The sequence below is a fragment of the Crinia signifera genome, chromosome 3, assembly GCF_055691185.1.
Source record: "Crinia signifera chromosome 3, ASM5569118v1, whole genome shotgun sequence".
In the NCBI taxonomy this organism is placed as follows: Eukaryota; Metazoa; Chordata; class Amphibia; order Anura; family Myobatrachidae; genus Crinia; species Crinia signifera.
Window position 1 is genome coordinate 70,923,287 of NC_139219.1, and position 27,793 is coordinate 70,951,079.

General features: G+C 41.9%; 2 protein-coding genes across 3 annotated transcripts in view; one reads left to right on the top strand and one right to left on the bottom strand.

Moving 5' to 3' along the window:
* PYGB (glycogen phosphorylase B) overlaps positions 1–3,910 on the top strand; it is an 80,721-nt gene extending 76,811 nt beyond the window's left edge. The window contains exons 19-20 of the mRNA XM_083175966.1: positions 2,475–2,541; positions 2,636–3,910. Coding sequence (XP_083032092.1) covers positions 2,475–2,541; positions 2,636–2,788 — 220 coding nt within the window. The 3' untranslated portion in view covers positions 2,789–3,910. The remainder of the gene's footprint in view (positions 1–2,474; positions 2,542–2,635) is intronic.
* A 5,623-nt stretch (positions 3,911–9,533) lies between these two features.
* ABHD12 (abhydrolase domain containing 12, lysophospholipase) overlaps positions 9,534–27,793 on the bottom strand; it is a 94,982-nt gene continuing 76,722 nt past the window's right edge. For both annotated transcript variants that reach the window (XM_083175971.1, XM_083175970.1), the window contains 6 exons: positions 26,911–26,948; positions 26,108–26,187; positions 23,725–23,807; positions 21,550–21,628; positions 16,949–17,076; positions 9,534–15,893 (listed from right to left, as the gene is read on the bottom strand). In XM_083175971.1, coding sequence (XP_083032097.1) covers positions 15,863–15,893; positions 16,949–17,076; positions 21,550–21,628; positions 23,725–23,807; positions 26,108–26,187; positions 26,911–26,948 — 439 coding nt within the window. In that variant the 3' untranslated portion in view covers positions 9,534–15,862. The remainder of the gene's footprint in view (positions 15,894–16,948; positions 17,077–21,549; positions 21,629–23,724; positions 23,808–26,107; positions 26,188–26,910; positions 26,949–27,793) is intronic.

Sequence of the window (27,793 nt, forward strand, 5' to 3'; positions counted from 1 at the left end):
GCTGCACAAACATGAGCTGTATAAAGAAAACCAGAAACTACTTGTGTCCTAGTCAGAAATCATTATGGATAGTTTTAAAATCTTCTGTTATGCTTTTTTTTTTTTTCCAGTTAAGGTAAAATGGGGCAGAGTTATACTACTTTCAGACCGCAAATGCCGTGTCGCACACGGGATTAGGACACGGGTCCCATCCCCAGAGCAACACAGCAATGCGGTCTGAAAGTTCCGACACCGACACGGCATATTGCCGAGTCGGTGACGTCACATGGGGCGGTGCTGGGCGGCGGCGCGTCATCGGGGGCTCGGGAGAAGGCAGTACTTGGAGCTGACAGTGCTGCCTCCTCCATACTGTGAACGGGACACAGGTCGCTCGACCCAGGCACCTGTTCACACTGCACTTGACACGGGTCATAGCCGTGTTCAACCCTGGTCATTACCAGGGTTAAACACCCGTGTTGCTCGACCCGTGGTGGCCTTTTCAGACCGCATCGTGACCCGTGTTTAGGCCCTGCGAACACGGCAATAAGCCGTGTTCGGAGTGCGGTCTGAAAGCGGTATGATTAAGCTCAGTGGAGTGATAAAGTGTCTTGTTTTTATCACCGGCCAATCAGCTCCTACCTGTCATTTTTCAAACCAGGCTGTAACTTCAGTTAGGAGCTGATTGGCCAGGGATAAAAAAAACAGAAACTTTATCACTTCACCGAGCTTAATAAATCTGCACCTGAGCGCTGTATAAGAAAAGCTGAGTACTGCTCCTCACCTCTGTGGGGGAAATTCAAGTGTATTATGCTCTGTTGGCACTAGATGGCGCTATGTGTGTAATAATTATGTTATTCTATGAAATCTTAAGTTCTGCGCACCATTCTTGTGCAACTGGTTACATTTACCATATGCAACTAAATGCCAGTTCCTATGAATCCCTGAATAAAATAGCTTTGCATAGAGTTGACTATCGCTACTGTATTCATCCTGCAGTGTATATGTGATTACTAATCGCAATCTAAATTACTATTGGACCATGAGTTACTTCATGGACATTTGAATATATCATGTATCTCTTTATGTTTGAGAACAAGTGCATCTCCTCCATCTTATACTTGTGTGGAAGGATAAGAGACATTATCTATATCAGTCAGGATCACTTTTGGGTGACAGGCTTACTTACACCCACACCTGACTTGTGTAGCTCTATACCGTAACAAATCGCTCATTTTGTTATTTATATCTTTATTTTAATAGCAAGTATTCAGCAGTGAAACAACACAATTGTTTTGCACAATGATATCACAAAAGCTGCATTGATACACTTATATACTGTATGACATTGCTAGGGGCATACTTAACAAAATACACATTTTTATTGTGGATGTGATAAATATTTTAAACCCCCCACCGTCCCGGTGTAGAGTGATTTCCGTAACACTTCCTGGTTCAGAACCCCGGCAGCTAGCATCAGGAGGGTCAGGCAGTGACGGAGCTGAAAAGAAATCAGAAACTTAGGAGGTATCGAAGTTCCCATGGTAAAACATCAGCTGTGAAAAATGTCAATGTTTCACCAATACATTTTTTACCAGCTAACCAATTTGGAGAAACAAAATCTGTAAAAAAAAACAAAAAAATTCTTCTGAAAACACACAAAAAGGTGTCAGCCTTCAGGGATTTTGTTTAGCCTGCCTGAGCAGGTGAAACAAAATCCCATATAAGCGGTGACACACATTGGTTAATAAGGGCTAATTAGATAGACCCCTGCCCCTCTCTGCAAATGACTGCGTGTAATTGAATATCCCCCTCCGTAGCCCATAGGCTACTATAGAGTAACTCCATATGAATATGATGTTGTCACTGGACTGCTTCACATTAGGAAGCTTGGTAAACCCGGCAGTACAGCAGCCCCCATAGAAACAGTGGCTGCTGGTCGGAAATGGAGGAACTGTTTGATGATAAATAGGCCCATTACTGTTGATATTTTCAACCATGGCAGACAAATATGTACTATAAGGTGCATATTCCCCAACTCATATCATACATTCTCCTTCTTGATTATAATATAATTCAATTCAGCATCTTTGGAAAATTATTTTTACATTTTTATCTTTTTAAATATTTTGCTCAGAGTATGAAGTACACAGCTATTATTTGTAATTAATAAATAATAATTATGTTTTAGGTGATCTCTTGCTGCATACTCAAACGCAGCAGCAAATCAGCGAAGCCCGTGGGAGGGGTCTGTTTGTGGGAGGGGTCTGTTTGCACTAGATGCCTGCAGCATTAGCATATTATAACACATCCTCCTCATACACAGACACAGCAGCTGCGTGATCTGCGGTCAGCTCTGAATACGGCCGAGTGATGTTAACAAGAGCAAATGTTACTTCCTTTTATACAATTCACTCATTGCATTTATAGATGATTCATTTAAACTGTGTGCTATTTCCCAGGCTGTGCTTTCACCTACATATATTATCTTTATACAGATTTAAGGTGTTTGCAGACTATGAAGACTATATTAAATGCCAAGCAAAGGTGGACCAATTATACATGGTAAGTTATAGCTAGAAATATCTTGTGAACGTCAGTGTAGTCTGTATATATCAGAACATATTGTGTAACGTATGTACTGGTATATCTATTGCAGAACCTCAGGGCGTGGACCAAGAAGGTGATCAAGAACATTGCTTGCTCTGGCAAGTTCTCCAGCGACAGGACAATTAGTGAATATGCCACTGAGATCTGGGGGGTGGAACCCTCAGCCGTGAAGATTCCTCCCCCGAATATACCCAGGGAATAGATGCGAGGAGATGCATGTGCTCTACGTCCTTCCCGCTCAGGACTAGTGCTTTGTCCACCAGTTGTGATAGCAGCTTTCCCATCGGAGCATAGTCTTGTCTTTGGGGGAAATATCCTGATTGTGTTGTCCTACACCAACTCTGCAGTTATACTCTCATCATTATACCCTGCTATGTAATCTACACTAGAACCGGCCACATCCCCAGGCCAGTGTCCTTACAGTAATAAGCAAAGGATCCTTTGACTTGTCTGCCTTGTTTCTATATAGTAGGAAATAATGGAGCAGTAGCAATCCCAAATTTTATTTTATAGGTAACGCAGAATAAGTCACTTCTTATTGCTGGATTAAGGTGAATTAGCAAAATAATTAATAAATGAACAAAATAATTTTAATTCACTAAGTAACAATTACATAGATCTTAGTATCTGTACTTATATGTACACTTAGATATCTATGTAACCGGTTTTAGAGTCTTGTATGACCAAATACATGTGTAGGACGCACAGGTGGAACTCTCCGACTGCATCTCATCTAATCACGGTTATACGGTTTCACTAGAACACTTTGGTCTGATAGTAGTAACTGGTTTTATTTTTTTAACGAGTTTTAGTATATGAACACTGTGTCTCGGAAATGTCATTGGTGTCAGGGAGGGTTTAGACTAGTACATCGCTTTACCACAATTGGTGCTGTGTACTCACACCTAGGATAATATAATTAGGCCCAAAAGCACAGAGGATAGCTAACCTTGCACTGTGTGAGTGAGATACACCGTCCTCACCCCTGTGTTGAGAACAGAGTCTGCAAAACAGTAATGGTAGCAATTACTAAAGGTTTGCTCTAGTTGCAGCTTAGTATTAGGTGTCAGAATGCAATGTTTCCAATGGTGCAGTGGTCCATCCGTCAGAATGCATCATTCATATCCGTGTCCACCGCACAACCTCAGAGGATGAGCAAGCTTTGTGTGACGCATTGTATTTCATGTGTTGTCTTATGTAAAGACGATGTTGTTTTAGCATTTGTGTGTGTGATTCCAAAGTACTGTATTTCTAACTAAAGATTTGCACGTTAAGTCAACCTTCACGCTTGTGGGACTCATCCTTTAATAAAACTAGTACCTACTGACAGCTTCCGGATGTTATTCTGTATAGGGAATACTGGTGGTAATATATACAGATGAGAATCTCTGTGCCCATATACAAACAGTGGTTCCTTCCTCTCACATATTGTCTTGCACAAGCTTAATTACAACTAATTCACCCAATGTTTAGCGTCTATTTGTACTGTTACAAAGTAATGTGATTTACATTACATATACCGGAGCCTGATTCAGATGCATTTGCAACTTTGATGGAGACGCGGCAGTGATTATCGGTACATATGTTGTGGCCAAGGTACCTTTACAATGCCGCTCACAGAAAGGAAACACGCCAACTGATTGACATGAAGAAAGTCTTTGGGGGGAGGTAACAGGGAGTGTCTACAAAAATAAAGCCATTCACAGACATATTGGCTGTACACACGAGCAGATGGTTGGGACAAGATGGCGTTCATCGGCTGTACAAATAATATATCACACAGTGCATACCCAGCCTGAGGCACAATCTGCTCCCTGCTAGGAGGTGTAGAATAAGACTGGATAATGTTGGGTGGCACATTTCCATATAAGAATGGATATAAGTTTATCTATAAATATTCATATTGTTTCTCCACAAGGTGCCACCGTTCCCAAGAGTGGCAGACAATGAGGAAATCAGGGAAATACATGGTAGACCGAATATATTCACCAGACATCAAAAAGTGGGGCATGGTCCAGCTTGTGAGAGAACTTATATTGTAACTGGAAATGGCACAGCTTAGACCAGTAATGTGCAAAATATGGCCCTCCAGCTGTTGCCTTCATGCCCTGTCAGTTTTGCTATTAGGGAATGCTAAAACGGTGGCAAGGCATGCTGGGATGTGTAGTTTCACAACAGCTGGAGGGCCACAGTATGGACATGCCTGGCTTAGACTGTAGAGGCAGACAGACACTTGGGACAGAAGTGTGTCAGCAACCCAAGCACTCCCCCCCCCCCAATCAATCTGTATTTACCATAAAGCAAGAAAACACGAAGTACACTCTGCCGACGGAAACGTTCATCTCTGTTCTTTGTTCCTCTTCACTCACTCCCTTCAAATTCGGACTCCCACACAGGACATCCATGACCTCATGTTTATTAAGGACATAAATGTTCCATCCAGCTTTCTTTTTATGCCAAAGTGAAGTAAAATATCTACTCAACAAAGTTATACTAATTTAGCAGTTTTTTTATTTTAAATCATACTTCTTATGAAAAAGTGAAATGTTTTAAAAATGTATTAGTACATTACAAACATAAACTGAGCCATGTTTCAGTCATATCCTAATGGTTCTCGTATGGGGCACCCAACCACCTAACCCCCCCCTACCCCCTCGCTCTCTCCCTGCAGCTTAATTCCCGAGTCCCTGTCAAGTGTCTAAACCTAACCCTCATGGCCTAATGCTAAACCAGCCCAAAAACTTCCAACCAGGAAGGTGGCAGTTGAGATTCTGGTGTCAGCATTCCTCATCAATGTCGGCATTCGGGCACTGGTCTTCTTGCTGCTTGGCAAATGCCAGTGTTGGTATTCTAACTGCCAGCATGCAAATTATAGCAAAGTATAAATTGTGCCAGTGGTCAAATCATACACCCACTGTATCCTAATGTCAGCTATAGAATAGTGCCAAATATTCCGAAGCTACCACTTCTACTGTTCTGAGTCATACAAACACGCACAGGATGCAAGATGAAAGGCCCATATCAAGATAAACTAGCTTCTTCTATTCATAGTGCAGTTGGGGAATCCCTGTTACTTTCATCGCCCAACATGCTGAAAGACAGAGGTTATTAAGTGAAGATATCACAAGGGGCGGTGCAGGGCCGTACCTGGTTGCCACCCACGAGGTGCAGCACCGGGCACGTCAGTGTGTGTGGGAGGCGGCACTTGTACAGTGCCTTCTGTGTAATCATGTATTCATAGATGTCCACAGGAGAATACAGCGACACTGAGTCTGGCTGTTAAACGTCAGTTTTTGCACCTTCACAAGGTGGTCTATGCACCCCTAAACGTCGGCCTGTAATGTGTTTGATTTAACTGTGAAAAGATGTAGACTCTGATAGATATATATATATACACACACACACACACATACAGGGTATTATTTGTTCATAGGGTTGACAGTCAATATGACCACTAATGGTCAACCTATCGACTGCATCACACACACACACACACACACACACACACACCGGTCGGACTAGGAATTTTGAAGTAGGGGTGTTAAATGTATGCAGCGTCCACTCCAGGGTGTACTATTGCTCATGGGTGCCATAAAAGTGGACATGGTCAATCAAAAGGGGGTATGTCCTTAATGCAACCCCCTTTTCATCAGTGTAGGATATAAAATGAACACATGGACCAAGATAGAAGAGGGGAAAAAAAAAAAGACATGGGCATTTATAGGAGAAAAAAAAAAAAAAGACACATATACAGATATAATCCATGGACTATAAGACCTGTTACAGCTCTGTGTGCACAAGCAGTTTTTGTTGATTAAAATGATATGTGGAATGCCTATAGTCTGTGTCACTGCAGCTATATGAGCATGACCAGCTGCTTGTTCAGCTCTCTGCAATGAGGTGGCACCTTGGGGCTGGTGAAGGAACTACCAGGATGATGGCAGGCTGCACTGCCATTGGTGATAAATCTCTGCTGGGGTTCTACCAATGCTGAATTCCAGGGTAGACGACTCTTCTGTACCAGGTGATTGCCAACTTGATGATCCTAGGAATTTCCTGGGTGTAAAATGGCACCCAGGGGTACAGTGGGCCCACCTGCATCCTGTAGGCAGTCAGGTTCCACACTGCACTACACCAGGTAGAGCCAGACCAATGATACACATGGGTGCTTGGTTCACTTGATTCACCTGATGTTTTACTAAATAATCTGTGCAGGCTGGCCATAGCCCCTCTGGTGGCTGACCATGCTCCTTAAGACCATACCAGTGCAGTCTTCCATGTGACATACAACTACAGATTAAGAAAAAGACAAGAAATGAGCATTTGATAGGCAGAGGAGTTTATTTGTACGCAGAACATTTGAGCTTTATAAATTTGATCTCTAAAACAGATAAATGTATCAAAAAAATCCGCAAAAACTGTTCATGCTTCTCCGAATCCGGACATCAAAAATAGTAAATACTTTTCTAAACTGTATTCTTAGTTTTAGATAGCAGCACACATGGAATGTAAAATAAATGTTAGAATATCTAAAGTTCACAGGAATAATAATAATAATATTACATGGAGTGCTTATGGGATTGTGAGTTTTCCAATAAAATACACAACATGCCTGCTTGGGATATGTTACACGTCTTCATCAGACCATGAAAGCATATTAGTATGTAGCATTGTAATCCAATGATCCAGATCAGGGATGGAACAAATAACATAAGAATGTCTACATAAAAGGGTTCATTTATAATTCCACTAAAAATAAAGTTGTTTGTCAATAGTATTAATTAAAGTTTCAGTTGCAAATGTGGGGTACAGAAAAACAAGAGGGAGAGGAATGAACAGGCAGGGTGAGGGGAACACACAAGGTTCTCAGGTGTAGATGCATGAAGCAGTGATAAGGGAGGAGAAGTGATAAAGTGCCTTAACAGTCAGGAGCTGATTGGCCAGTGATAATGTACCAGGCACTTTATCACTTCTCCCTTATCACTGCTTCATACATCTACAGTACCCCTCAGTTACTAATGTCTAATGCAGGGTACGTAAACCTGGTGCATTATTTTACTATATAGTAACTGCCACATCCTCTATTTACAGCAACATTAAACATTCAGATCAGACCAGACCGATGTTTGTGGATTATATGCTCATGTTCCGATGTTCCGGGCCCATTGCTAATTCTTTAAGGACAGGTTGAGAATACATGCACCATAAATAAACATACCGAATGCAAAATCAGAAAAAAGGCTTTGGTTGGTCAAATATAAATGACAGACTCTAGTCACAGTTACAGACTTCAGTAAACTGCGGGTTTACAGAAGTGGAGATGTTGAATATATCACCCAATGGGATTCTAGTTATTATCTACTAGAATAAATCGTTTGAATCTGGTTGGTTGCTATGGGCAACATCACCACTTCTCTAAAACCTGCACTTTAGTTAATATACTCCTAGAACTTGTAAATAAAGCTGGATAGTAGGATTCTGTATAACAACCCGACATAATGACACTGGAGAAAGAAATATGTAAATAGCAACACAATGTGTGATATATAAATAAGGATTGCTCAGCTATCAGACAAGTTACTGCCTTCTATACTAGAAGGGTTATAAATCACCAGGATAAAAATCACCAAAACGAGCATTTAAAATGTATCCATTTAATATTCAAAAATAATTCACTTGGATCCAGTAACCTTGCGCCTCATCCTCATGCCTAATTAAGGGCAGTGGTTCCTAGTGGTCATTAAGTGGGCAGAAGGTTGACTGCCTTTGTTTCTTCCTATACCATGGCAAGGCGGCTGATAAATTAGACCAATTCATAGATTTACTAAAGCTTCTTAAACAGAGAAATCTGTTCACTTGGCCAATATGGTGGTCCAACCTAAGCTATTGTATGTTTTCCACCAATCACCCGCTACTTTGGAAAGGTGAAGGGCGGATCGTCAAACTCATTCAGCAAAATCAGATCTAAGACAGCTCTCCCTCCTGTTCAATTTTGTTACTATGCAATTTAACTGTTAAACTTGCAGCTATGGGTACAGGTCACTTCAAGGAATAGACCCTGACACCCCTATGGAATGCTAGGCTGCTGGTGGAATTATCCTCCATTCAGGCTAAAGTGCGAAGGGGTGGTAGAGAAATGGGAGTAACCGGGTGCAAGTTGTGTCATTGCTAAGGGGGGCCTGGAGCCACGGCAGAAAGTCGTATATCAATTTCCCACATTTGCCTGTTAAGGAATTGTGACCAGCATGAATTTGTGACATTACATTTTTAGTGAGGGGAGTGCAGTGGACGTTCTAATGGTAAGGTGGCACAATATAAAGAGGAGGGCACTGTAATGTATCAACCTGATCTGCTTGTTGTAATGTGGAGGGCACTATAATGTTAAATAAGATCTAGGGCACTATGATGTGGCACGATTACAATGGAGGCACTTTATAGTGTATCATATTATGAACTGAGGCACTAACATAGCATAAGTTGAACTTGGGGGCAGTCTAAAGTGGCACAGTATCAAACTCATTGGCCATAATATGAACTGGGGACACTCGTCATGTGAATTGGGGCTACTGTGTGGCATAATGTGTACTAGCAGCTAAACAATGTGACAATATAAAATAGGGAACTAGTACAGGGCATAACATTAATTAGGGCACTACTACAGATCAGTAAATTAACTAAAGGTACTATTCAAAAGGGAAATAATAATAACAACCGCTTTGGAGAGGTATATCTCTAGAAGCATTGGGACAGCAGCCCCTTTAATATACCGCTATGAAGCCCACCAAATTCTGATTACATCCCTGGGTAGAGGGGTGTCCACTTTGAGCAAAAGACCAGTATAGTGCCATCAAAGTTGTTCCAGATACGTACCGACGATCAAACTCCCCATACATATTTTATATCTATCAATACCTCAAGCATGCCTTAGCAGGGGGGGGGGGGGGGGGTTTTGGCTGAAGAAGTCTGGCTATAAATTAAGAACATAGTGCCTAATATCAGTAGTCATTGGTGAAGATAAATGGCACGTGCATGGACAGCTGTTCTCGGGCCCTGAACTCCAGGCCTTGCTTTCTTTCTTGTGAATAGTTTTATATATTACAGAAGTCCAAAACTGTGGCCCTCCGACTATTGTGAAACTACAAATCCCATCATACCTTGCCATAGTTTTAGCGTTCTCTAATAGCAAAACTGTGGCAAGGTATGATGGGACTTGTAGTTTCACAATAGCTGGAGGGCCATAGTTTGGACATGCCTGTATTAGATACTGCCTGTATTAGATACTCTTTAAGCTCCATACACATTGGGCGATAAAATAAACAATAACGCCCAGTATGTACGCTGTACATGACATCTGATGCGTGCTACCGCGGGACATCACTTATGCTCTCCTCTGGCCCTGCAGTTCACAGCACACATTGGCAAGTGTGTATGCACTTGCTGGTGCTGGGTCCCAGCTGTCGCCGATGGGATCGTCCAGTGTGTGAGGGCCTTAAGTGTTACAAAGGATATGTATATCTCAAATAACAGTATTGTATTTCTATTTTTCCTTTTAAAGGGGGGGGGGGGGGGGATTTTCTAGATGTGACACTGCAGCATGTTTATTGTATGTATCACCTCTCTCTATGTGCTCTTGTAGGTCTTGTTGTTTTCCCCTTTTTAGTATTATGTGACAATTAAAATAAATAGACAATTGGTGGTGTTGCTCATAGCACCCAATCAGATTCTATCATTAGTTACATTCTAGAAAATGATGGACACAATCCCATTGGTTGATATGGGCAACACCTTGCTGTTTTAGAAGCTTTAATACATATACCTTAATTTGCTACCTATGGCCAAAGCATTTATGTGATGCTGACAGGACACTTATTTCCTCCATCAGTCGCAATGCAATGTTACTAGACGCTAATAAAAGGTCACCAAAATTCACGAATTATGAAATACAATTCCACTGTAATATAAATGTACTAATAAGTACTGTATGTCGCTTTATTATCGGTTTGCCTTTACGGATATCCTGAAAATCGTAATAAGCTGTAACTTCCGGTTATCGCATTTGACACGTGCAGTACAATGTGTACATGGTGTGTGGGTGTGAGTGCAGGCAGCATACAAGGTGTGTGTGTGTGTGAGTGAGTGTCCAGGCAGCATACAAGGTGTGTGTGTGTGTGTGTGTGTGTGTGTGTGTGAGTGAGTGTCCAGGCAGCATACATGGTGTGTGTCTGAGAGATAATGCAGGCAGCGTACATGGTGTGTGTGTGGGTGTGTGTGAGATAGTGCAGGCAGCATACATGGTGTGTGTCTGAGAGATAATGCAGGCAGCGTACATGGTGTGTGTGTGTGTGTGTGAGAGATAATGCAGGCAGCGTACGTGTGTGTGTGATAGTGCAGGCAGAGTACATGGTGTGTGTGCGTATGTGTGAGATAGTGCAGGCAGCGTACATTGTGTGTGTGTAAATCCATATTGAATGGGGGTTTCTTGCGGTCTTGTTTCTTCACTTGCCTCTGGTCAGGCAAAAAGCAGTGTTCTGTGTGCTGCAAACTGTCCCGTAATATCTAAGGTCAGAACACACACACACACACACACACACACACACACACACACAGAGAACAGCCTCTCTGGTGCATATTGGAAGGGAATACATGATAAAATGAGGCACTTTATAAATCTCTGTAACTCGAACAGGCATATACCGCATTGCACATCTAACCAATGATGTATGCCTAATGGAAGCTGTGGTTACTGGTGCAGTGTTAGAGGGTGGTCAATTTCAGGTGCACCGCAAAGTTTCCTAAATATACCGCACCCTCCGCAATATTCTCCCAGGTTTGCAGAAAGCATTGAAGTCGATAACGCCTGCACATACCGGTGATGCGGCCTTCTCTCAGATGTGCTAAATGACACTTTAGGTCATCACTTAGATAAAAATAGTAAAATCACATCTAGGACAAATTTCAGTTTACAATTAACTCCAGAATGTTTTTATTAATTTACTACTGCAAAATATATTATTTATAAAAAATATTCAGATATTCGGTACTCACGAAAAACTGTTTTAAGCAATGTTGAATAATTTTGATATTCATTTATTGCACACAGTAGTATTGTAAAGGAGGATCAGGGCGACCTAACAAAGGCCATGCAGAACTATTTGTGGGTCTCAAACCACCGGATAATAATCCTCGTCCTAGATCAGTGTTTCTTAACCTCTGTACTCAAAACCTAGAGTGTCAATGTGCCTTAAGGATATCCATGCTTGAACACAGGTGACTTAAATAGTACCCCAGTTATTTTGATTTTACGGATCTGTGATCAGGTGGGGTGGGGCAGTTGGGAGCCCCCCGTCACCGGATTAGCAGCGGTGAATGCGTACAGCATCTATTCACGCAGCTAGAGAGGCTGGGGGCATGGCTAGAAGCTCACAGAGCCTCTGGTCCATGCCCCCGCAGCAGCAAAATGAGGGTGTGACCTCACGGGATGATGCACTTTTAGGCCAAATTCCACAGATGTCCCTCTTTCACTATTGAGAAAGTTGGGCGGTATGAGCATTGGAATATCCTTAAAACCTGGACTGTTTGTGTGCTTTAAGGACCGAAGTCAGGAAACACTAGTGCAAAACCATTCTGACATCCAATGATGCATCCGGCACTAAGATTTATGGGAAGTTAGCGCACCCTAATGATGCTGTACTACACATATCCTCAGACCTTCAGTACATTCCAGACTACTGCAATGGCCTCAATGTAGGGAAACACTACCACTAGAATAAGCCTTGGCAAGAGATAAAGTAGACTGAGATAAAGTACCAGCTATTTAGCTACTATCTGCCATGTTATAGATGGTGTTAGAAAAACGACATGTTAGGAGCTGATTGACTGGTACAGTACATTATCTCCATGGCTAAGTACATATGCCCCATAATGGTTTAATTTATATACAGTAGATAGTAACCCATGCAATTAGCATTCTAAAGCTAAAATAATGCTTTATACAATGCACAACTATGGAAATATGGAATTGGTTTACCAGATGGCAGAATATACCCCTACAAGAGACAAAACTGTATAGTCTGGCATAAAAAAACCTTGCAAATACAAATGAAACAAAATGGAAGCAGGAGACAGGCAAGGTGCACCATAGAGGTCGCAGAGGTTTGCCGTTCAGAGCGACCATCAAACCGGCGACATTCAAAACGGGAACAGGGTTAGGTTATAGCCGGTACGGGGGGTGTAATGGTTAGCATTACTGCCTTACAGCGCTGAGGTCATGGGTTCAATTCGCACCATGGCTCTAATTGTGCGGAGTTTGTATATTCTCCCCTTACTTGCGTGGGTTTTCTCCCACAATCCAAAAATATTCTAGGGTTAATTTGTTGGGAGCCAATTAGCCTACCAGTATATCTGTGTGTGTGTGTGTGTGTATACATGTGGTAGGGAATATAGAGATTGTAAGCTCCACTGGGACAGAGACTGATGTGAATGTTCAACTATACTCTGTAAAGCACTGCGGAATATGTGTGCGCTATATAAGAAACTGTTAATAAATAATAATAGCCATAATGAGGACCGGCTGATAATGCAGCATTTTAACAGTGTCCCCAAAAAGGCTTTACCAACAGGTTTGACATTCTAAAAATGGACACTGTCCCTGTTCTACATATTAATGTTCGAACAATTCTATCCAGCGCGGATCACAGGGTTATTGCATTCCATAATACATTGCAAAAGCATGGCATTGTTCTTATTTCATGGACACTTAACGCTTATGTAGTAACGCATGAACCCCATTTTTTTTTGCCATTGCTGAAGATATGTTTACGAAGCTAAAAGCAAATCCCATAAATCAAACATGCCCATGAATATAAGGTCACAGCATGCAATGGACTACACGGTACAATGATTGGGGTCATTTCACTAAATGCTGGAAATGATGACAGGTACAGGTTTCTTCTTGGTGGAGGAACTGTACACAATATACACTGCATATGTTGTATACAGAAGCCTAGATTACATCACAGGGGTTATTTTATATAAGTCCACACATACTTATCTAACCTAAGTTTACACACAGTTTTTACGAATATAAAATAAATCCCTTTTTGAATTGTTCTATTGTTGGCTACATTTATTCTGAATCAACAGGATTTCAAAATAATGTACTTAAGACGTGATATGAAAGAAGTTATTGGTACATCATAGATTAAAGCCGTAATATAACATAGAAGACATGTATTTTTCTTAAAATATCTGAAGTACCTTTTACAGTAAGTAAGCAAGCATCTTCGCTGTTCTTGCAAAAATGATCCCCATTTCAGACTGTTGGTAGATGGAGGAAAAGGATGTCTAGTATGCCACAGTGCAGTCAGAGCTCAGAGGGGCTTTCCAAAGCCCCTCTGCTCCATATATCTTTTGCCGAGACTATAGCTACGACTACAGTCAAATACAATTTATCATGTAATAGAAACAAAGAACTCTTTTTTCTCCATCAACTGAGTACCTTTTTACTGTCATGGGTGCACCTCCACACTAATTACCCTATGTGATAAATATATCACCTTGTTATGAATAATTGTGGATTTTCGTACCAATTCTTTGTCCTTACCATAAACAGTATACCCGTGCACTGGTGTTCCCCTCTCCCCTATTCATCTGCTGTCCTGTCCCAATGACTAGAACAGGAGTTTAAGAAGCCCTGTTCTAAGTAGTAGCATCACCAAGGACCACATACATCCCAAAAGCTGTTCCTCATGCACGATTGATACAGTGCAAACTATGGCATGAAAAAAACTGTTTTTTTTTTTTGTAAACTTGGTTAAATGCACATGGAATAATAAAAAAATAAAAAAAATCATATCTAGAGGAACCAATTTTCATATTCCACAAATAATGCAGACTGCACATTTTTCATGAAAAGCCATAATACACATTCATCTTAAATATTTCATTTCTAGTACTGTTGGATATACGGGAGCAAATAATGATCTTTAAAAAATTAAGATTTATAAATGTTCTGATATATTTGATGAAATAACAAGCTTGTGGTTTTGATGCCAACCAATCTATGGCATCTGCCTAATTCTACCACAATTATTGCCAGACCCTCTTGTGGTGCAATACATAGTATGTATATGATGTACAGTATAGGTTATTCAATAGCCCGGAGTATTAAGGTCAAAAGAACAAAAGTATATTGAACAATCTCCTATCCGAGTGGGCAGTGTGATCTGTATACAGTATGCTCATAAAACAGAATGGTGGGCTTGGTCATCTTCTAGCAAGTCATACGAAGGAGACTATGGGAGAGGATCGGTGTATGCTCACATTGTACCTTTACACACCCCTGGTGTAGTGTGCGACTGTTTTCGGAATTTTCCATTTGAGTGTGTCATTTAATGCCTCATACAGGTGTAAACCAACAGCATTTGGGTGCACTGCTGCATTATTCTTTCTAGACCATTCTCTTTATTGTAAAAGGCTTTAAATCAGGCTTGGACTCCGAATGGTAACATCCCATGTGTACAAGGCTTTAATGCCTAATGGTAACGCCCAGGTGTACAAGGCTTTAATGCCTAATGGTAACGCCCATGTGTACAAGGCTTTAGAACGTAATGTGCAGTCTATTATTCTCAGCCTGGATAAATGCATACTGTGCAAGCAGCAGGCAGTATACAACACAGCCCCTATATTCTCAACGCACTATCTGGTCAGAGGAAGTACTTACGGATAGCAAATAGATAGGAGGAGTCTGGGCATTTACATTATAAAATCACAGTAACATGCAGAACCTCTAAACTTATTGCGTTGATCGCGCCTGCTGAACCCAACTTCCCTAGTAAGAAACAGCAGCTCTCCTAATTAACAAGTAAGACAACAAACTCGCTCATGAACAGCAACTCCAGTACGTTCAAGTTCTGCCGCAGTGGGACCTCTGGGGTTTAAGATAACAGCCCACCCACGTTCTGCCCATTTGGCCTTTTGGGTATTTCTGCGTCAGGTTTTCTGGTTATGCGTTAGCAGCTCGTGACATACAGTATACATCCCAGCACAGTCTGACGACTGCAGGCAAAACTTAGAGACAAAGTTAAATAAAACAAAAGTCACGCTTGTCTGATCGTTTTACCCAGTGGCTCTGGAATGGATTAAATCCTGTGTGAAAGTGCGGGTAAGCACTGACACAGTAACGCTCAAACACCTTCTTCTTCTGGGAAACACAAGGATCATATTGCTGGGCCCCAACACCGCGCAGGAACATTCACATTCACAGCCTGTCGTGGTTCTATTGCTGCTCTGTGTTGCCAAAGAAGTCTCTACAAGAGGGAAAGAGAAATGATTATCAGTATTAGCTTCTGGACCAAGACAGGAACGAAGAATAGTTCACAATCCATAGCAATATGAGAAATAATAAGAATAAAAAATTCAAAAAAAGTTAGTGGTTTCCATAGGTTTAGTTTCATAAAGGAACCCAGTCTTAGTTATAGATACATGTATACCCAATGTGTCAAGTTAAAAAATGTCTGAGCATGACAGACCACCATTAGAAACCAACATCAACAGAAAGTGTAAGGGAAGTTAAAAAGAATGTGTGGGATTTTGTCATATATACTGTATGCTTTTCTCTCTTTATATACATATAGCGGTAAAACAAAGCTAGGTGGCATTGGTGAGAAAATTCATTTGTGCAGTGATGTGGGATCCGGCCAAACAGGTTTACAAAGTATTGTGACCACACCTATCGGGTACCCAGAGGGTACAGCCCCAGTGGGGCTGTGGAAGCTGAGCCAAGCCAATGGATCTTGACTCGAGGCCAGGAGAAAAGTCCAAGTGCAATGGCACCCCAACCCTCAGGATTCCCAAGTGCAATGGCACCCCAACCCTCAGGATTCCCAAGTGCAATGGCACCCCAACCCTCAGGATTCCCAAGTGCAATGGCACCCCAACCCTCAGGATTCCCAAGTGCAATGGCACCCCAACCCTCGGGATTCCCAAGTGCAATGGCACCCCAACCCTCGGGATTTCCAAGTGCAATGGCACCCCAACCCTCGGGATTTCCAAGTGCAATGGCACCCCAACCCTCGGGATTTCCAAGTGCAATGGCATCCCAACCCTCGGGATTCCCAAGTGCAATGGCACCCCAACCCTCAGGATTCCCAAGTGCAATGGCAGCACGTCCCCCAGGGTACCTAGTGCAATGGCACCCTAAACCCACATCGGATCAGATATCAAACACATCAGATTCGGAATGAGGTCAAAATTGGCCAAATCGGACTAGTCTGAGGGAAATTTCATAAAATGTACGCATGTAGATGAGAAGCAAAGTAGGCAATGACTATAAGATGCTGCAAAATCCAGAACACCCACTTACCTCAGTATCTGTCGCAGTTCTGGGCTCCGATATATGTACTTGTGCCTATAGCCAAGGTCTTTATGGAAAGGGACAAACTGCACTTTAAAATCACGGAAGCTTCGTGCTGGGGCGGCTATGTTGTACAGCTGTGGCAATCAGAGAAATAACACTTTGTTTAAAAAACAAAGGCAAATAAATGTAGCATATTAAAGTAATAGGTTGAGGAGTACTGAACATGGCTTAATATGCCACGCAACACAAGATGCCTGGTGTGAGTGAGCTGTCAGGTCCCGTGCAGCTCTGCTAACATGAGGCATCTTTTTTTGCCAAAAATGCATCTTAGTCACATCATAAGAAGGACACTGCTGATTAATTTAATATGACACTTGTATACTGTGTGTGACCAAGTCCCTATAAGAAGCAAAACAGAACTTGTATTGGAAAAAAATTGCGGCTGTTACATTATGGCACTTCGTATGCAGATTCAGGGACTCCGTCACACAGGCATATAAAATGGTCATATTAAATTATCAGCACATTCTCCTTGTGCGTCCTAGTCATATTGCTTTGGGACTAAAGGCCCCCATTCACTGGGCGGGCTGACTGACAATTCAGACCAGTTTGTCCTGAGAGCCGGAAGCTCTCTTAAGATTTGGCAATTGATGTGCCATTTTATATGCAATCGTATCAGCGCGGGGGGCGGACAGCGGCTACTGAATTTGAAAAAATATTTTTAAAAGACTGGCCAGCTGGTTATTGGCCAAGAGAAAAGTCTCTCAGCCAATCAGCAGCTTCCCACCTGATTGGCTGTGAGAATTCTCTCAATCAGCGTCCGGCCAGACATCTGATGTCCCGCCGGTGCGACCGCAGGGTCCGAGTCCGATGCACATGACACCGTGCATCGGACCTGGCGGCATGTCACATACAGCCATTTTGGGCCAATTTCACGGCCCGATCTGTCAGAATCGGCCCAGTGTATGGGGGCCTTAAGACATCTTTTAAAGATAGAAAACAAAGCTGGATGCTAGAAGATTCTCACTCGACCTGACGTGCCACGAGGGTTTGTTAGGTGTGCCAGTAGCAAAGATACATAAAGTGAAAAAGCTAATCTGCACTTTTTCATCCTCTGTCTTCTGTAGGACTAGGATGTGCACACGTGTGTACCTGTGTTTCAAGGAACCTACACCGCTTACCAATGTGACACCACTTCTAATCGAACTACAAGTATCACTACATTTACTATGGAAAGCCCCAGTGGTCAAGTTAACCAGCTGCAGGCTGGATCTACATCAAACTGTATATACCGAAGTTATGCTGCATTAACCCTGTATTATCGTACACCCTGTTGTTCTACTGGTTTAATAAACCAATTACTGGTTAAGCCATTCAACGCGTGGACTTACCTCGGTCACACACCGCTGCCACCATTATCAGCATAGTATGTACCTTAAAGAAAAAGGTGAGAAATGACCGGAAAGACAGAAAAGAAAACAAATAGCACATGTAGGGAAAAAAGGGGTTAAAAATGTTTACGCTCCTTAATAGGAGTATTTGCAAAGTCCGTGGGGAGTACTGGCACTGTCCCTACCTCTATTGTAGTGCTGTGATTGGTGTTGGGAGCCGCGTCTATATCAGCTTGCCTATACCAGCTGCCGCCAGCTCCCAACACCAATCTCAGCACTACAATAGATGTAGGGACAGTGCCAGTACTCCCCACAGACAATGCAAATACTCCTATTAAGGAGCGTAAACATTTTTAACCCATTTTTTCCTTACCAGTGCTTTTTGTTTTCTTTTCTGTGTTTCCTGTCATTTCTCACCTTTTTCTTTAAGGTACATACTTTAGCGCTCATCTTGCATTTTATTACTATTTTATTATTGAGCTGCTTCCCCAATCTATTTAGCGCAGTAAACCTTACCCATTATATTATCAGTATAGGTTCTGCCAATATTAAATAGGCTTATAAGAAACTGCATGACATATTTCTTATTGAATAGTAGATTATAGTTTCATAGGAGCCGGCATTTAAGTCCTGGACTAATTGTGCTCAGCCTCAAATATCAGCTACAATGATTCTGACTCTTAATAGACATAGGGCGGTATTCAATGTGAATACCTGCGAGGTGCAGCGAATCCTTTTTTGGATTCGCTGCACATTCGACACGTTCCGGAGCCGGCGGGCTCCGGTATTCAACGAGTCAGGGGCAGCGAGCCCCTGACTGGCGAACATGAGCTCCTGCGGCGATTGCCGCAGGGAGCCTCAGGACGGTGCCAGGCAGAGAGATGGTAGTCTCTCTGCCAAGCCCAGACCTTTGTGGGGGGTTAGGTCTGCTCCCCGGGTGCCAGGCAGCACAGGCTGCCCCCCCGGGGGTGCCAGCAGGCAAGCGTATATTCACTACACAGGATCGTAATGATCGTGCAGTGAATATATGAATATGTAATGAGCGGCTCCGCTCTGGCGCCACCTGCTGGCTGCTGTGTAAAAAATAAATAAATAAATATTATTTTTAAAATTAAATATATATTCATGTGCTTACAGCACATGAATAAAAATAGCATGCCCCTCCTCAGAATAAAATTCCTGATTTTTTGACACCAAATGTAAAAAACAAAACACTTTATTTTAAAAGTTCACATTCCACTTCACCATAAAAAGATAGCGATTGCTACTCGGTGAATCATGGCGAAAAAAACCTTCAAATGTATTCGCCATGTGGTCATTGAATAGAGTGATTCACCGTTTTTGACAGAAATTCGCCAAACAGCACAAAATCGCCATAAAAACCTGGCGAATCAGGCTCATTGAATACCGCCCATAGAATCACATTAAGTGAACAGTGAAAAAAAGTGTGACTGGGTGATAAAATGCGCAAACATATACTTAAAAGCAGCTGTCAGCAAATTACAGGTGTTATTCTAAAACCACCTAAGAAACAAGAGACCATGGGGTGAATAATAAAATGCTGTATAGCGCTGAGAAGTTCCTACTTATATATAAGGGGGAACTTCTCAGCGCTATACAGCATTTTATTATTCACCCCATGATAGAATCACATAAGACACAAACACTATTATAATATAAAAGGGCCATTTACAAATCTGCACTAAATGCTATACAGAAGATGTGATGCGCTATGTATATGTGGTACTGTATACAGTTCTGTATAAGTGTATAGTTACATAGAGGAGAGGAAGGGACTGCTGTTACATTCTGTACTGGATATCGATTTTCTATATTGGATCATTATTAAAGGGCAGCACGGTTGGTGTACTGTTTAACATTAACATTGTTATTGTACAGCACATGCCATTCTCTGTTTTAAAATAAAAAGTAATTTTTTAGATGAATTTTCTGACAGACATTTTCCGTGTTTTTGAATAGTTATCAGTTGGCCAAAGAACAAGGTCATATTTATACCAGTAATGACCAATTTTATCCATAGAAAGGTTTCATAAGGCATGCTTGTCTGCAGGCACATTATATAAAAGGAAAGGTGCAAGAAATAGATAAAGATTGTACTGTACTGGGTGGCGGTGGGGTGGGGGGTGCGTTTCCTACCATCTGTTCTCACGTGCTAACTGATAAATCTGGACAGACATCTGATGCACAAATCTGCATATTTCTGGAAAGTAGATCAGTAATACTACTTTCAGACCGCAAACCCGTGTCCAACCCTGCATTTTGAACACGGGTTTGTCCTTGTGAAGAGCCGTGTCAGACTCTTAAAATACCCCTTTCACACTGCACTTCAACCCGGGTTTTCTTAGGATTGGTGCTTACACACTGAACCTGTGTCCGGCCTGCAAAACCTATGTGTCATTAAAAATTTACTTTTTTCATGGCTCACAATAATCATGTCACAAAGGAAATAAAAGTGAGATGTGGAGATTGTTCACAGCATTGCAGCAGCAGCACCACTAATGTTGAGCAATTCCCTCGCCTCCTCACCTGTCCAGAGAGAGGACATATTGCTGTAAAGCAGGCTGTATAAGTGTGGAATACACACTGGATTGCAGGCTGTAGAAGTGTGGAATACACACTGGACAAGTGTGGATTGCAGGCTGTAGCAGTGTGGAGCAATAGGCTTCCAAAGTGGGGAACAGCAGGCTGTTAAAGTGCGGAGCGCAGGCTGGGATGGTGCCTGTGTCCCGTGGTCCGCAGCTCCAGTGTGCTGCTTGTTGGTTTCGGGGTCAGACTGCTGACCTCACAGGAATCCACCAATAGCGGCATTTCAGAAACAGTAGTGTCGGATGACACGGGTTGGGGCCTTTCTGACCACACACAAACAACCCTGGTAAAGACAAGGGTTGAAAAGCAGTGTTGCTCAACACTGGTTTTCTGAGTGTGGCGCTTTCATACCGCACCTTTACCCGTGTTTAAGCCCCGCGAACACGGCAATAACCCGTGTTCACAGTGCGGTCTGAAAGCGGTATAACATAACCTTGTACAATGACAGTTTGACATGACCTGCACCTATATATAAGATAAATACTACATAAAACATAAATAAGGCTATTTGAAATTAATTTCTGAATAATATTATACTGAATACATTTAAAACCTAGAGTGAAAGTAATATGCTAACGCTATATAAGTAAATGTTAATAGGTACTGTACCTTCCGTCCTAGATGGAATGGGATCACAGGGTCATCTTCTGCATGTAGAATGAGCAACGGGCAGGAAATGTATTTCACACTGGAACACCATAAGAAATGGTTAGTACAGTACTAAATAGAAGTAGCATATTTTTTTATTACAGAATAATCACAACGCAGGTGTTTAAAAGAATTGGAATTCGTAGAGGCATTTATGCCAAGCCTGGGGCTGGGCGAGGGTCAGCTTCATATAGCAGGCAGCTGAGGGATGGGCGCACAGCCCTAACAGCTCTGCATTTACTGCCCTACCAGATTGGATTCCCCACTATCATGGACCTGTACATATTACTATTAGTCCTCATTTGATATAACAAACAATTGAGAGAGGGTTTCATTCTAAGGGGTGGGGTGGAGGGTGGGGCTGAGATTCAATTCAATATGAAAAGCATCATGGGAATGTTTGCAATGGTGGAATTGCAGCATTGCTGATTTTATGTACCATAGGAGGTGCACTGTGACATGTTGGGCTACTGTATGTATCAGCAATAAGTGCATCATAAATCTCTACATCACATTTAAATTGTGCTACCCCCTTATATGTACAGAAAACACACTACATATAGGAACAGACATTTCAACACCACAGGGATTCAGGTGATCCTTATTAAGGCACCTTTAAACCTCCGTAGGTCTGTTGTTACATGATCTACGGTCTCAATTGTGATGTGCCGTGGAATTATAATGGGTGTGGTGTCGTTGTTGGCAAAGTGGAAAGGGGCCAGTGATGGCTTACGGCAGTTCTTCAGAAGATATTCACCTGAATCCCTGCCGGGAATCTCAATTTGTGACACTGCAGTGGAATTTCCAGTGAGAGGGGACCCCATATAGGTGCAATTCTCCACCAAGCACCAAGTAAAGCAAATCATAAAATTATAAAACCCTACCTAACACCTCCAGCACAATTTACTTAATCAATAAATATCTACATTTTATACACAAACGAAATCCTTCTTCTTATTCATACACCCACACAACAAAAAAATAACACAGTAGATAGGCTGCGCCAAAGCCCTAGCAAAACAATACTTCAAGAAACAAGGTACCGGGAAACCCTTGAGAGCCTAGCAGCGCCTGAAATAGAACACCTACATAAAAGTGAGCGCAGTGTATCAACCCCAATTCTTTCTATTTCAACACCACAGCAGACAGCGACACCTCAGGCAGGGAAGAGGAATTGCATGGGACTTCAAAGATAGAATGAACACTATATTCATATGTAATGCCGGGATGCGGTCATTTGGTCGAATGCATTATGGTCGAATGTCATTACATCGAATCCATTAGGTCGAATTGCTAAAAGGTCGACATGATTCTAGGTCGACATGGGAAAAGGTCGAAATGATTCTAGGTCGAAAGGTCATTAGTTCGACAGGTCATTAGGTCGACATTGTCTAGGTCGACATTCACAAAGTCGACATGGGGTTTTTCACTGTTTTTTGAGCCGACACGTGCTGACAGGCGGTATTTCATGCCCTACCATCCACTAGGGCGTGGTGGGAGAATTAAATAGTGTGCCGAGCGTAGCGAGGCACCGTGCCCGACGCATTGCGAGCGCAGCGAGCGATGAACTGTGTCCATGTCGACTGTGTTGACATTCAGGTAAAAAAACAGTGAAAAACCCCATGTCGACTTTGTGAATGTCGACCTAGACAATGTCGACCTAATGACCTTGTCGACCTAATGACCTGTCGAACTAATGACCTTTCGACCTAGAATCTTTTCGACCTTTTCCCATGTCGACATAGAATCATGTCGACCTTTTAGCAATTCGACCTAATGGATTCGATGTAATGACATTCGACCATAATGCATTCGACCAAACGATCCCAACCCGTAATGCCATGGTTTGTGTTTCTAGATGCTTATGTGAAACTGCAAAAATAAAAGGATTAAAAATAAAACAATCATTTTTGTGGTGCAAATTAAAAAAGAACAAAAAAAAATCGTAATACTTCTGCCAGGGGTATTCTAGTAATCATGTCGGTATAAAAGTTAACATCACACAATTGAGCATTATGTTTGCAAGGTTGCTGCTGGGCTAGATACATTATAGTGTACTATGTACTGTACCAGCCCGTCAACAATACATAACATTTCAGTAATGTTATATAGGATCGGTACAAGTGTACAACTTACTTTTCATCATTGGCAAACTTTATACCACTTGCTGTGATGGGATCAAGGAAGAACCAGTCAAAGCCAGGGAAATACCTATAAATCTACATAAAACACACAAATTATGTTAGCACCCACCTTTCTCTACCCTAACCAGTCAAAGCCAGGGAAATACCTATAAATCTACATAAAAACACACAAATTATGTTAGCACCCACCTTTCTCTACCCTAACTTTGTTTGTCTCCCTCACACTTCTACATAAATCTGATATGAATACACTGGTCTTCAATCACCCGCAGCCATCTTCCGATGGCATTGAACAGGGGATCTCGCAGAACGAGCCCGACTTCACAAGCCATCGGGCTTGTTCTGCCGAGAATGGCCGGGAATAAAACGAGCTACCGGCTGCAGCTCGCCTCTTCCCGGCCGCAGATGGCAGCCACGCCCCCCTCTTGTCCCGCTGCAGGCGGGAAATTGAATCCTGTCTGCGATTTCTCGGTCGAGCAGACCGAGAATGGGACAGGGTCACGGCTATCGAGCCAGCTCGACAGCCGTGACCCCACATTGAATACCCCCTTAAAGACACAGCCCTCTCTTGGTTCTCATCCTACCTCTCTAACCGCTCCTTTAGTGTTCGTTTCTCTGATTCTACCTCCTCTTCGCTACCTCTTTCAGTTGGAGTAACTCAGGGTTCAGTTTTAGGTCCCCTGCTTTTCTCAATCTATACCTCATCTCTTGGCAAACTAATCAGCTCCTTTGGATTTCAGTATCATCTGTATGCGGATGATACTCAGCTCTACCTATCCTCCCCGGACCTGTCCCCATCTGTATTGAGCCATGTCTCTGAATGCCTTTCTGCTGTTTCATCCCGGATGTCATCTCGCCACCTTAAACTTAATATCTAAAAAACAGAATTAATTATATTTCCGCCAATAAATAGTAGTTACCAACCTGATATCTCTATCGCTGTTGAGAAGATGACAATCACTCCTACCTCTCAAGCTCGCTGCCTAGGTGTTATCCTTGACTCAGAACTTTCCTTTGTACCCCACATTCAATCTGTCTCAAAATCATGCCACATGCACCTAAAAAACATATTTAAAATTCGCCCTTACCTTACACAAGACACTGCAAAAACTCTAATCCATGCTCTCATCATCTCACGCATTGATTATTGCAATACTCTCCTTATTGGCCTTCCCCAATACAGACTCTCACCACTACAGTCCATTATGAATGCAGCTGCAAGGCTAATCTTCCTAGCCAGACGTTCATCGTCTGCAAAGCTACTCTGTCAGTCACTTCATTGGTTACCTGTATTCTACCGTATTCAATACAAAATTCTTTTACTTACACACAAAGCCATAAACCAAACTACACCAACATACATATCTTCTCTTATCTCAAAATATCATCCAACACGACCTCTACGCTCCTCCCAAGATCTGCGTCTCTCATCCACACTCATTACCCGCTCCCATTGCCGACTGCAGGACTTTCTTCGGGCTGCACCCACTCTGTGGAATGCCCTCCCAAGCACAATAAGACTCTCCTCCAGTCTCCAAACCTATAAGCGTTCCCTGAAGACTCATCTCTTCAGGCAAGCTTATCAAATTCCAGAACCAGTCATAGAACCTTGCGTTCTGGTGGAATCGATGCAATAAAGAATACAGTATCTATCCTTATGTATCAATGCCTATTTCCCTATAGAAATAGGGCCCTCCTACATTTTGACTGTCTGTAAATACCCTGTTTTGTTGTATCACTGTCTGCTATTGTAAAGCGCAACGGAATATGCTGCGCTATATAAGAAACTGTTAATAAATAAATAAATACATAAACTCCACGGTCAAGGGTGTTCATCTTGATTGGACAGCAGCCAGTTGCATTGTTCTTTCTCTTAGCAGCGATGCTTATATAACCCCTGTCGCCACTTAATCATATATTTAAGGCTGCTGACATGGAACTCTATTATACAACACTGCTAACCACTAAGTGGCAAATCTATTAAAGCTTCTAAAAAGGAAAAGAGGTGATGTTGCTCCTAACAACCAGATTCCATCTATCATTTTCCAGGATGCAATAGGAAAGCGAAAGAACGAATCTGATTGGTTGCTCTGGGCAACATCGTCTGTTACTTTTAGAAGCATTAGTAAATTTACCAGGTCTGTTTTCTGACATGTAGGGGGAAATTTACTAAGATGTGTATTCTACTTCATATGTGATGTTGCTATGGGCAACCAATCAGAACCTAATTCTTATTTATTTAGCACCCTCTGGAAGATAGTAGACAGGATCTGATTGGTTGCCCATAGCAAAAGCACATGTGAAGTAGAATACACATCTTAGTAAATTTCCCCTGTAATTTCTGATTTTCCACCAATAAGAAAGTTTGTACTTGCCACAGAAAATGGATGACTTTTTGCCTCTTCGCGAATGTTTGTAAATGGGGACTCCAGTATTAGAGAATCAGGCGGTGTTTCTGAAAACAGAAAATGTTTATGTACAGTTTCATCCACAGATATATATCTATATGTCTATATAATAGGTTCTAGTTAAGCAATAAATTCCCTCTGAATTGTCTGCATCTGTGATCCTAGAGAAAGGCCCAATATCTGTACCAGAGGCATAAGACCAGTAGTTATATCACTGCAGGTAGTAGAGACACAGAAACAAAATGAACCCTTTTCTATTATCCAGTAAGGATCAAAAAAAAAAAAAAAAAGACAACCTCCCTTCTCATCTTCTGCATGAGGGTGCACTTTATGTAATCAGATATACATCTATTGGAAAGTAAAAGGTCAATGATGACCCATTCCCAAACAGGAGATTAATGGTGGAGTTGGTCAGAGTATGTATTTCTTTATATAACCTCTTGCAGCATCTAAGGATGTGTTGATGATATGCTCACTATTGGGCTCTATGCTCATCACAATCAATACAGTTTCCAATCATTATTAATAAGGGAGAATACAAAAATACTTAAATATTCAGAATTGGTGCAACACTATTAAAATAATGCAATACAGAATGTATGCCATAGCTTAACAACTGGTTTACTAATCAACAAGTCCACTTTGCACAGAAAAGGGTATTTTGATAAAAAAAAATAAAATTAAAAATTAAAGAAATAAAAAATACAAAAAAGAAGTCAAGTTCATAATCACAAGAAACACCAAATCTTGAATAAAAGAAACGCACATACCTCTTTCACACAGCCTCCTCACTAAATTTGTAGCAACCCTAGAGTAATAAAATAAAAACACAGCCAGTCAGTGAGCCCATCTTTGTAATGCTGGGATTAGCAATTGTGGCCAGAAACGCAACACTTGTGGCTAATGACAGCCATGGCACGAAGGGGGTTAATCCATGGTGCTGCAGTGCCAATTTAATATGGAATATTGGCACTAGATGCCGTGTACTGTAAATGTATATATAATCATGTATTTTTTACTGTTTGTTAAAACATACACTACAGTGACAAACAATCTGGCAGCTGTGATGCTAAGAGTGTTAGCCTCATATGTGCTTCTTTGGAGACTGTAAATATATCAGCCAAGGTAAAATCCACCACCAAGCCCAGTGTCAGTGAAGCCAGATGCAGTGCATGAGACTTCACTGTGACTGGCAGTGACTTCCTATTAAAAAAAAAAATCTACCTTTCAGTCACAGACATTACACCAGTCTCATTGGGAGGGATTTGCTACCTCCAAGACTGCCAGTCCCGATTGCGATAAGCAGAAAGCTGGCTTCCTGTAGGCCACTCCCTGCTTTAGAGCGCAGCCCTATACGGCTTCTACGGGCTGCAGTCTAAACAGTCCACAGAAGCCAAGTGTTTGCGCAGTCACACAGCTGTGACTTGAAGAGTTCCCATTTTTGTGAATCACCTTGTTCTGTGACATTGCAAGTGATTTAGAAATTATCCTGGCATAGCAAAAGTTTTCGTGTTAACTGAAAAAATAAAATCTTTGAATAGAATCAATGCACTCCTGGGGATAATTATCTATTAAGAAGTTCTCTAATAAGGTGTTAAGGAAATAAACAGTTTAACCTCCCTGCCTGCGCCGGAATGTGTGTGTGTGTGTGTG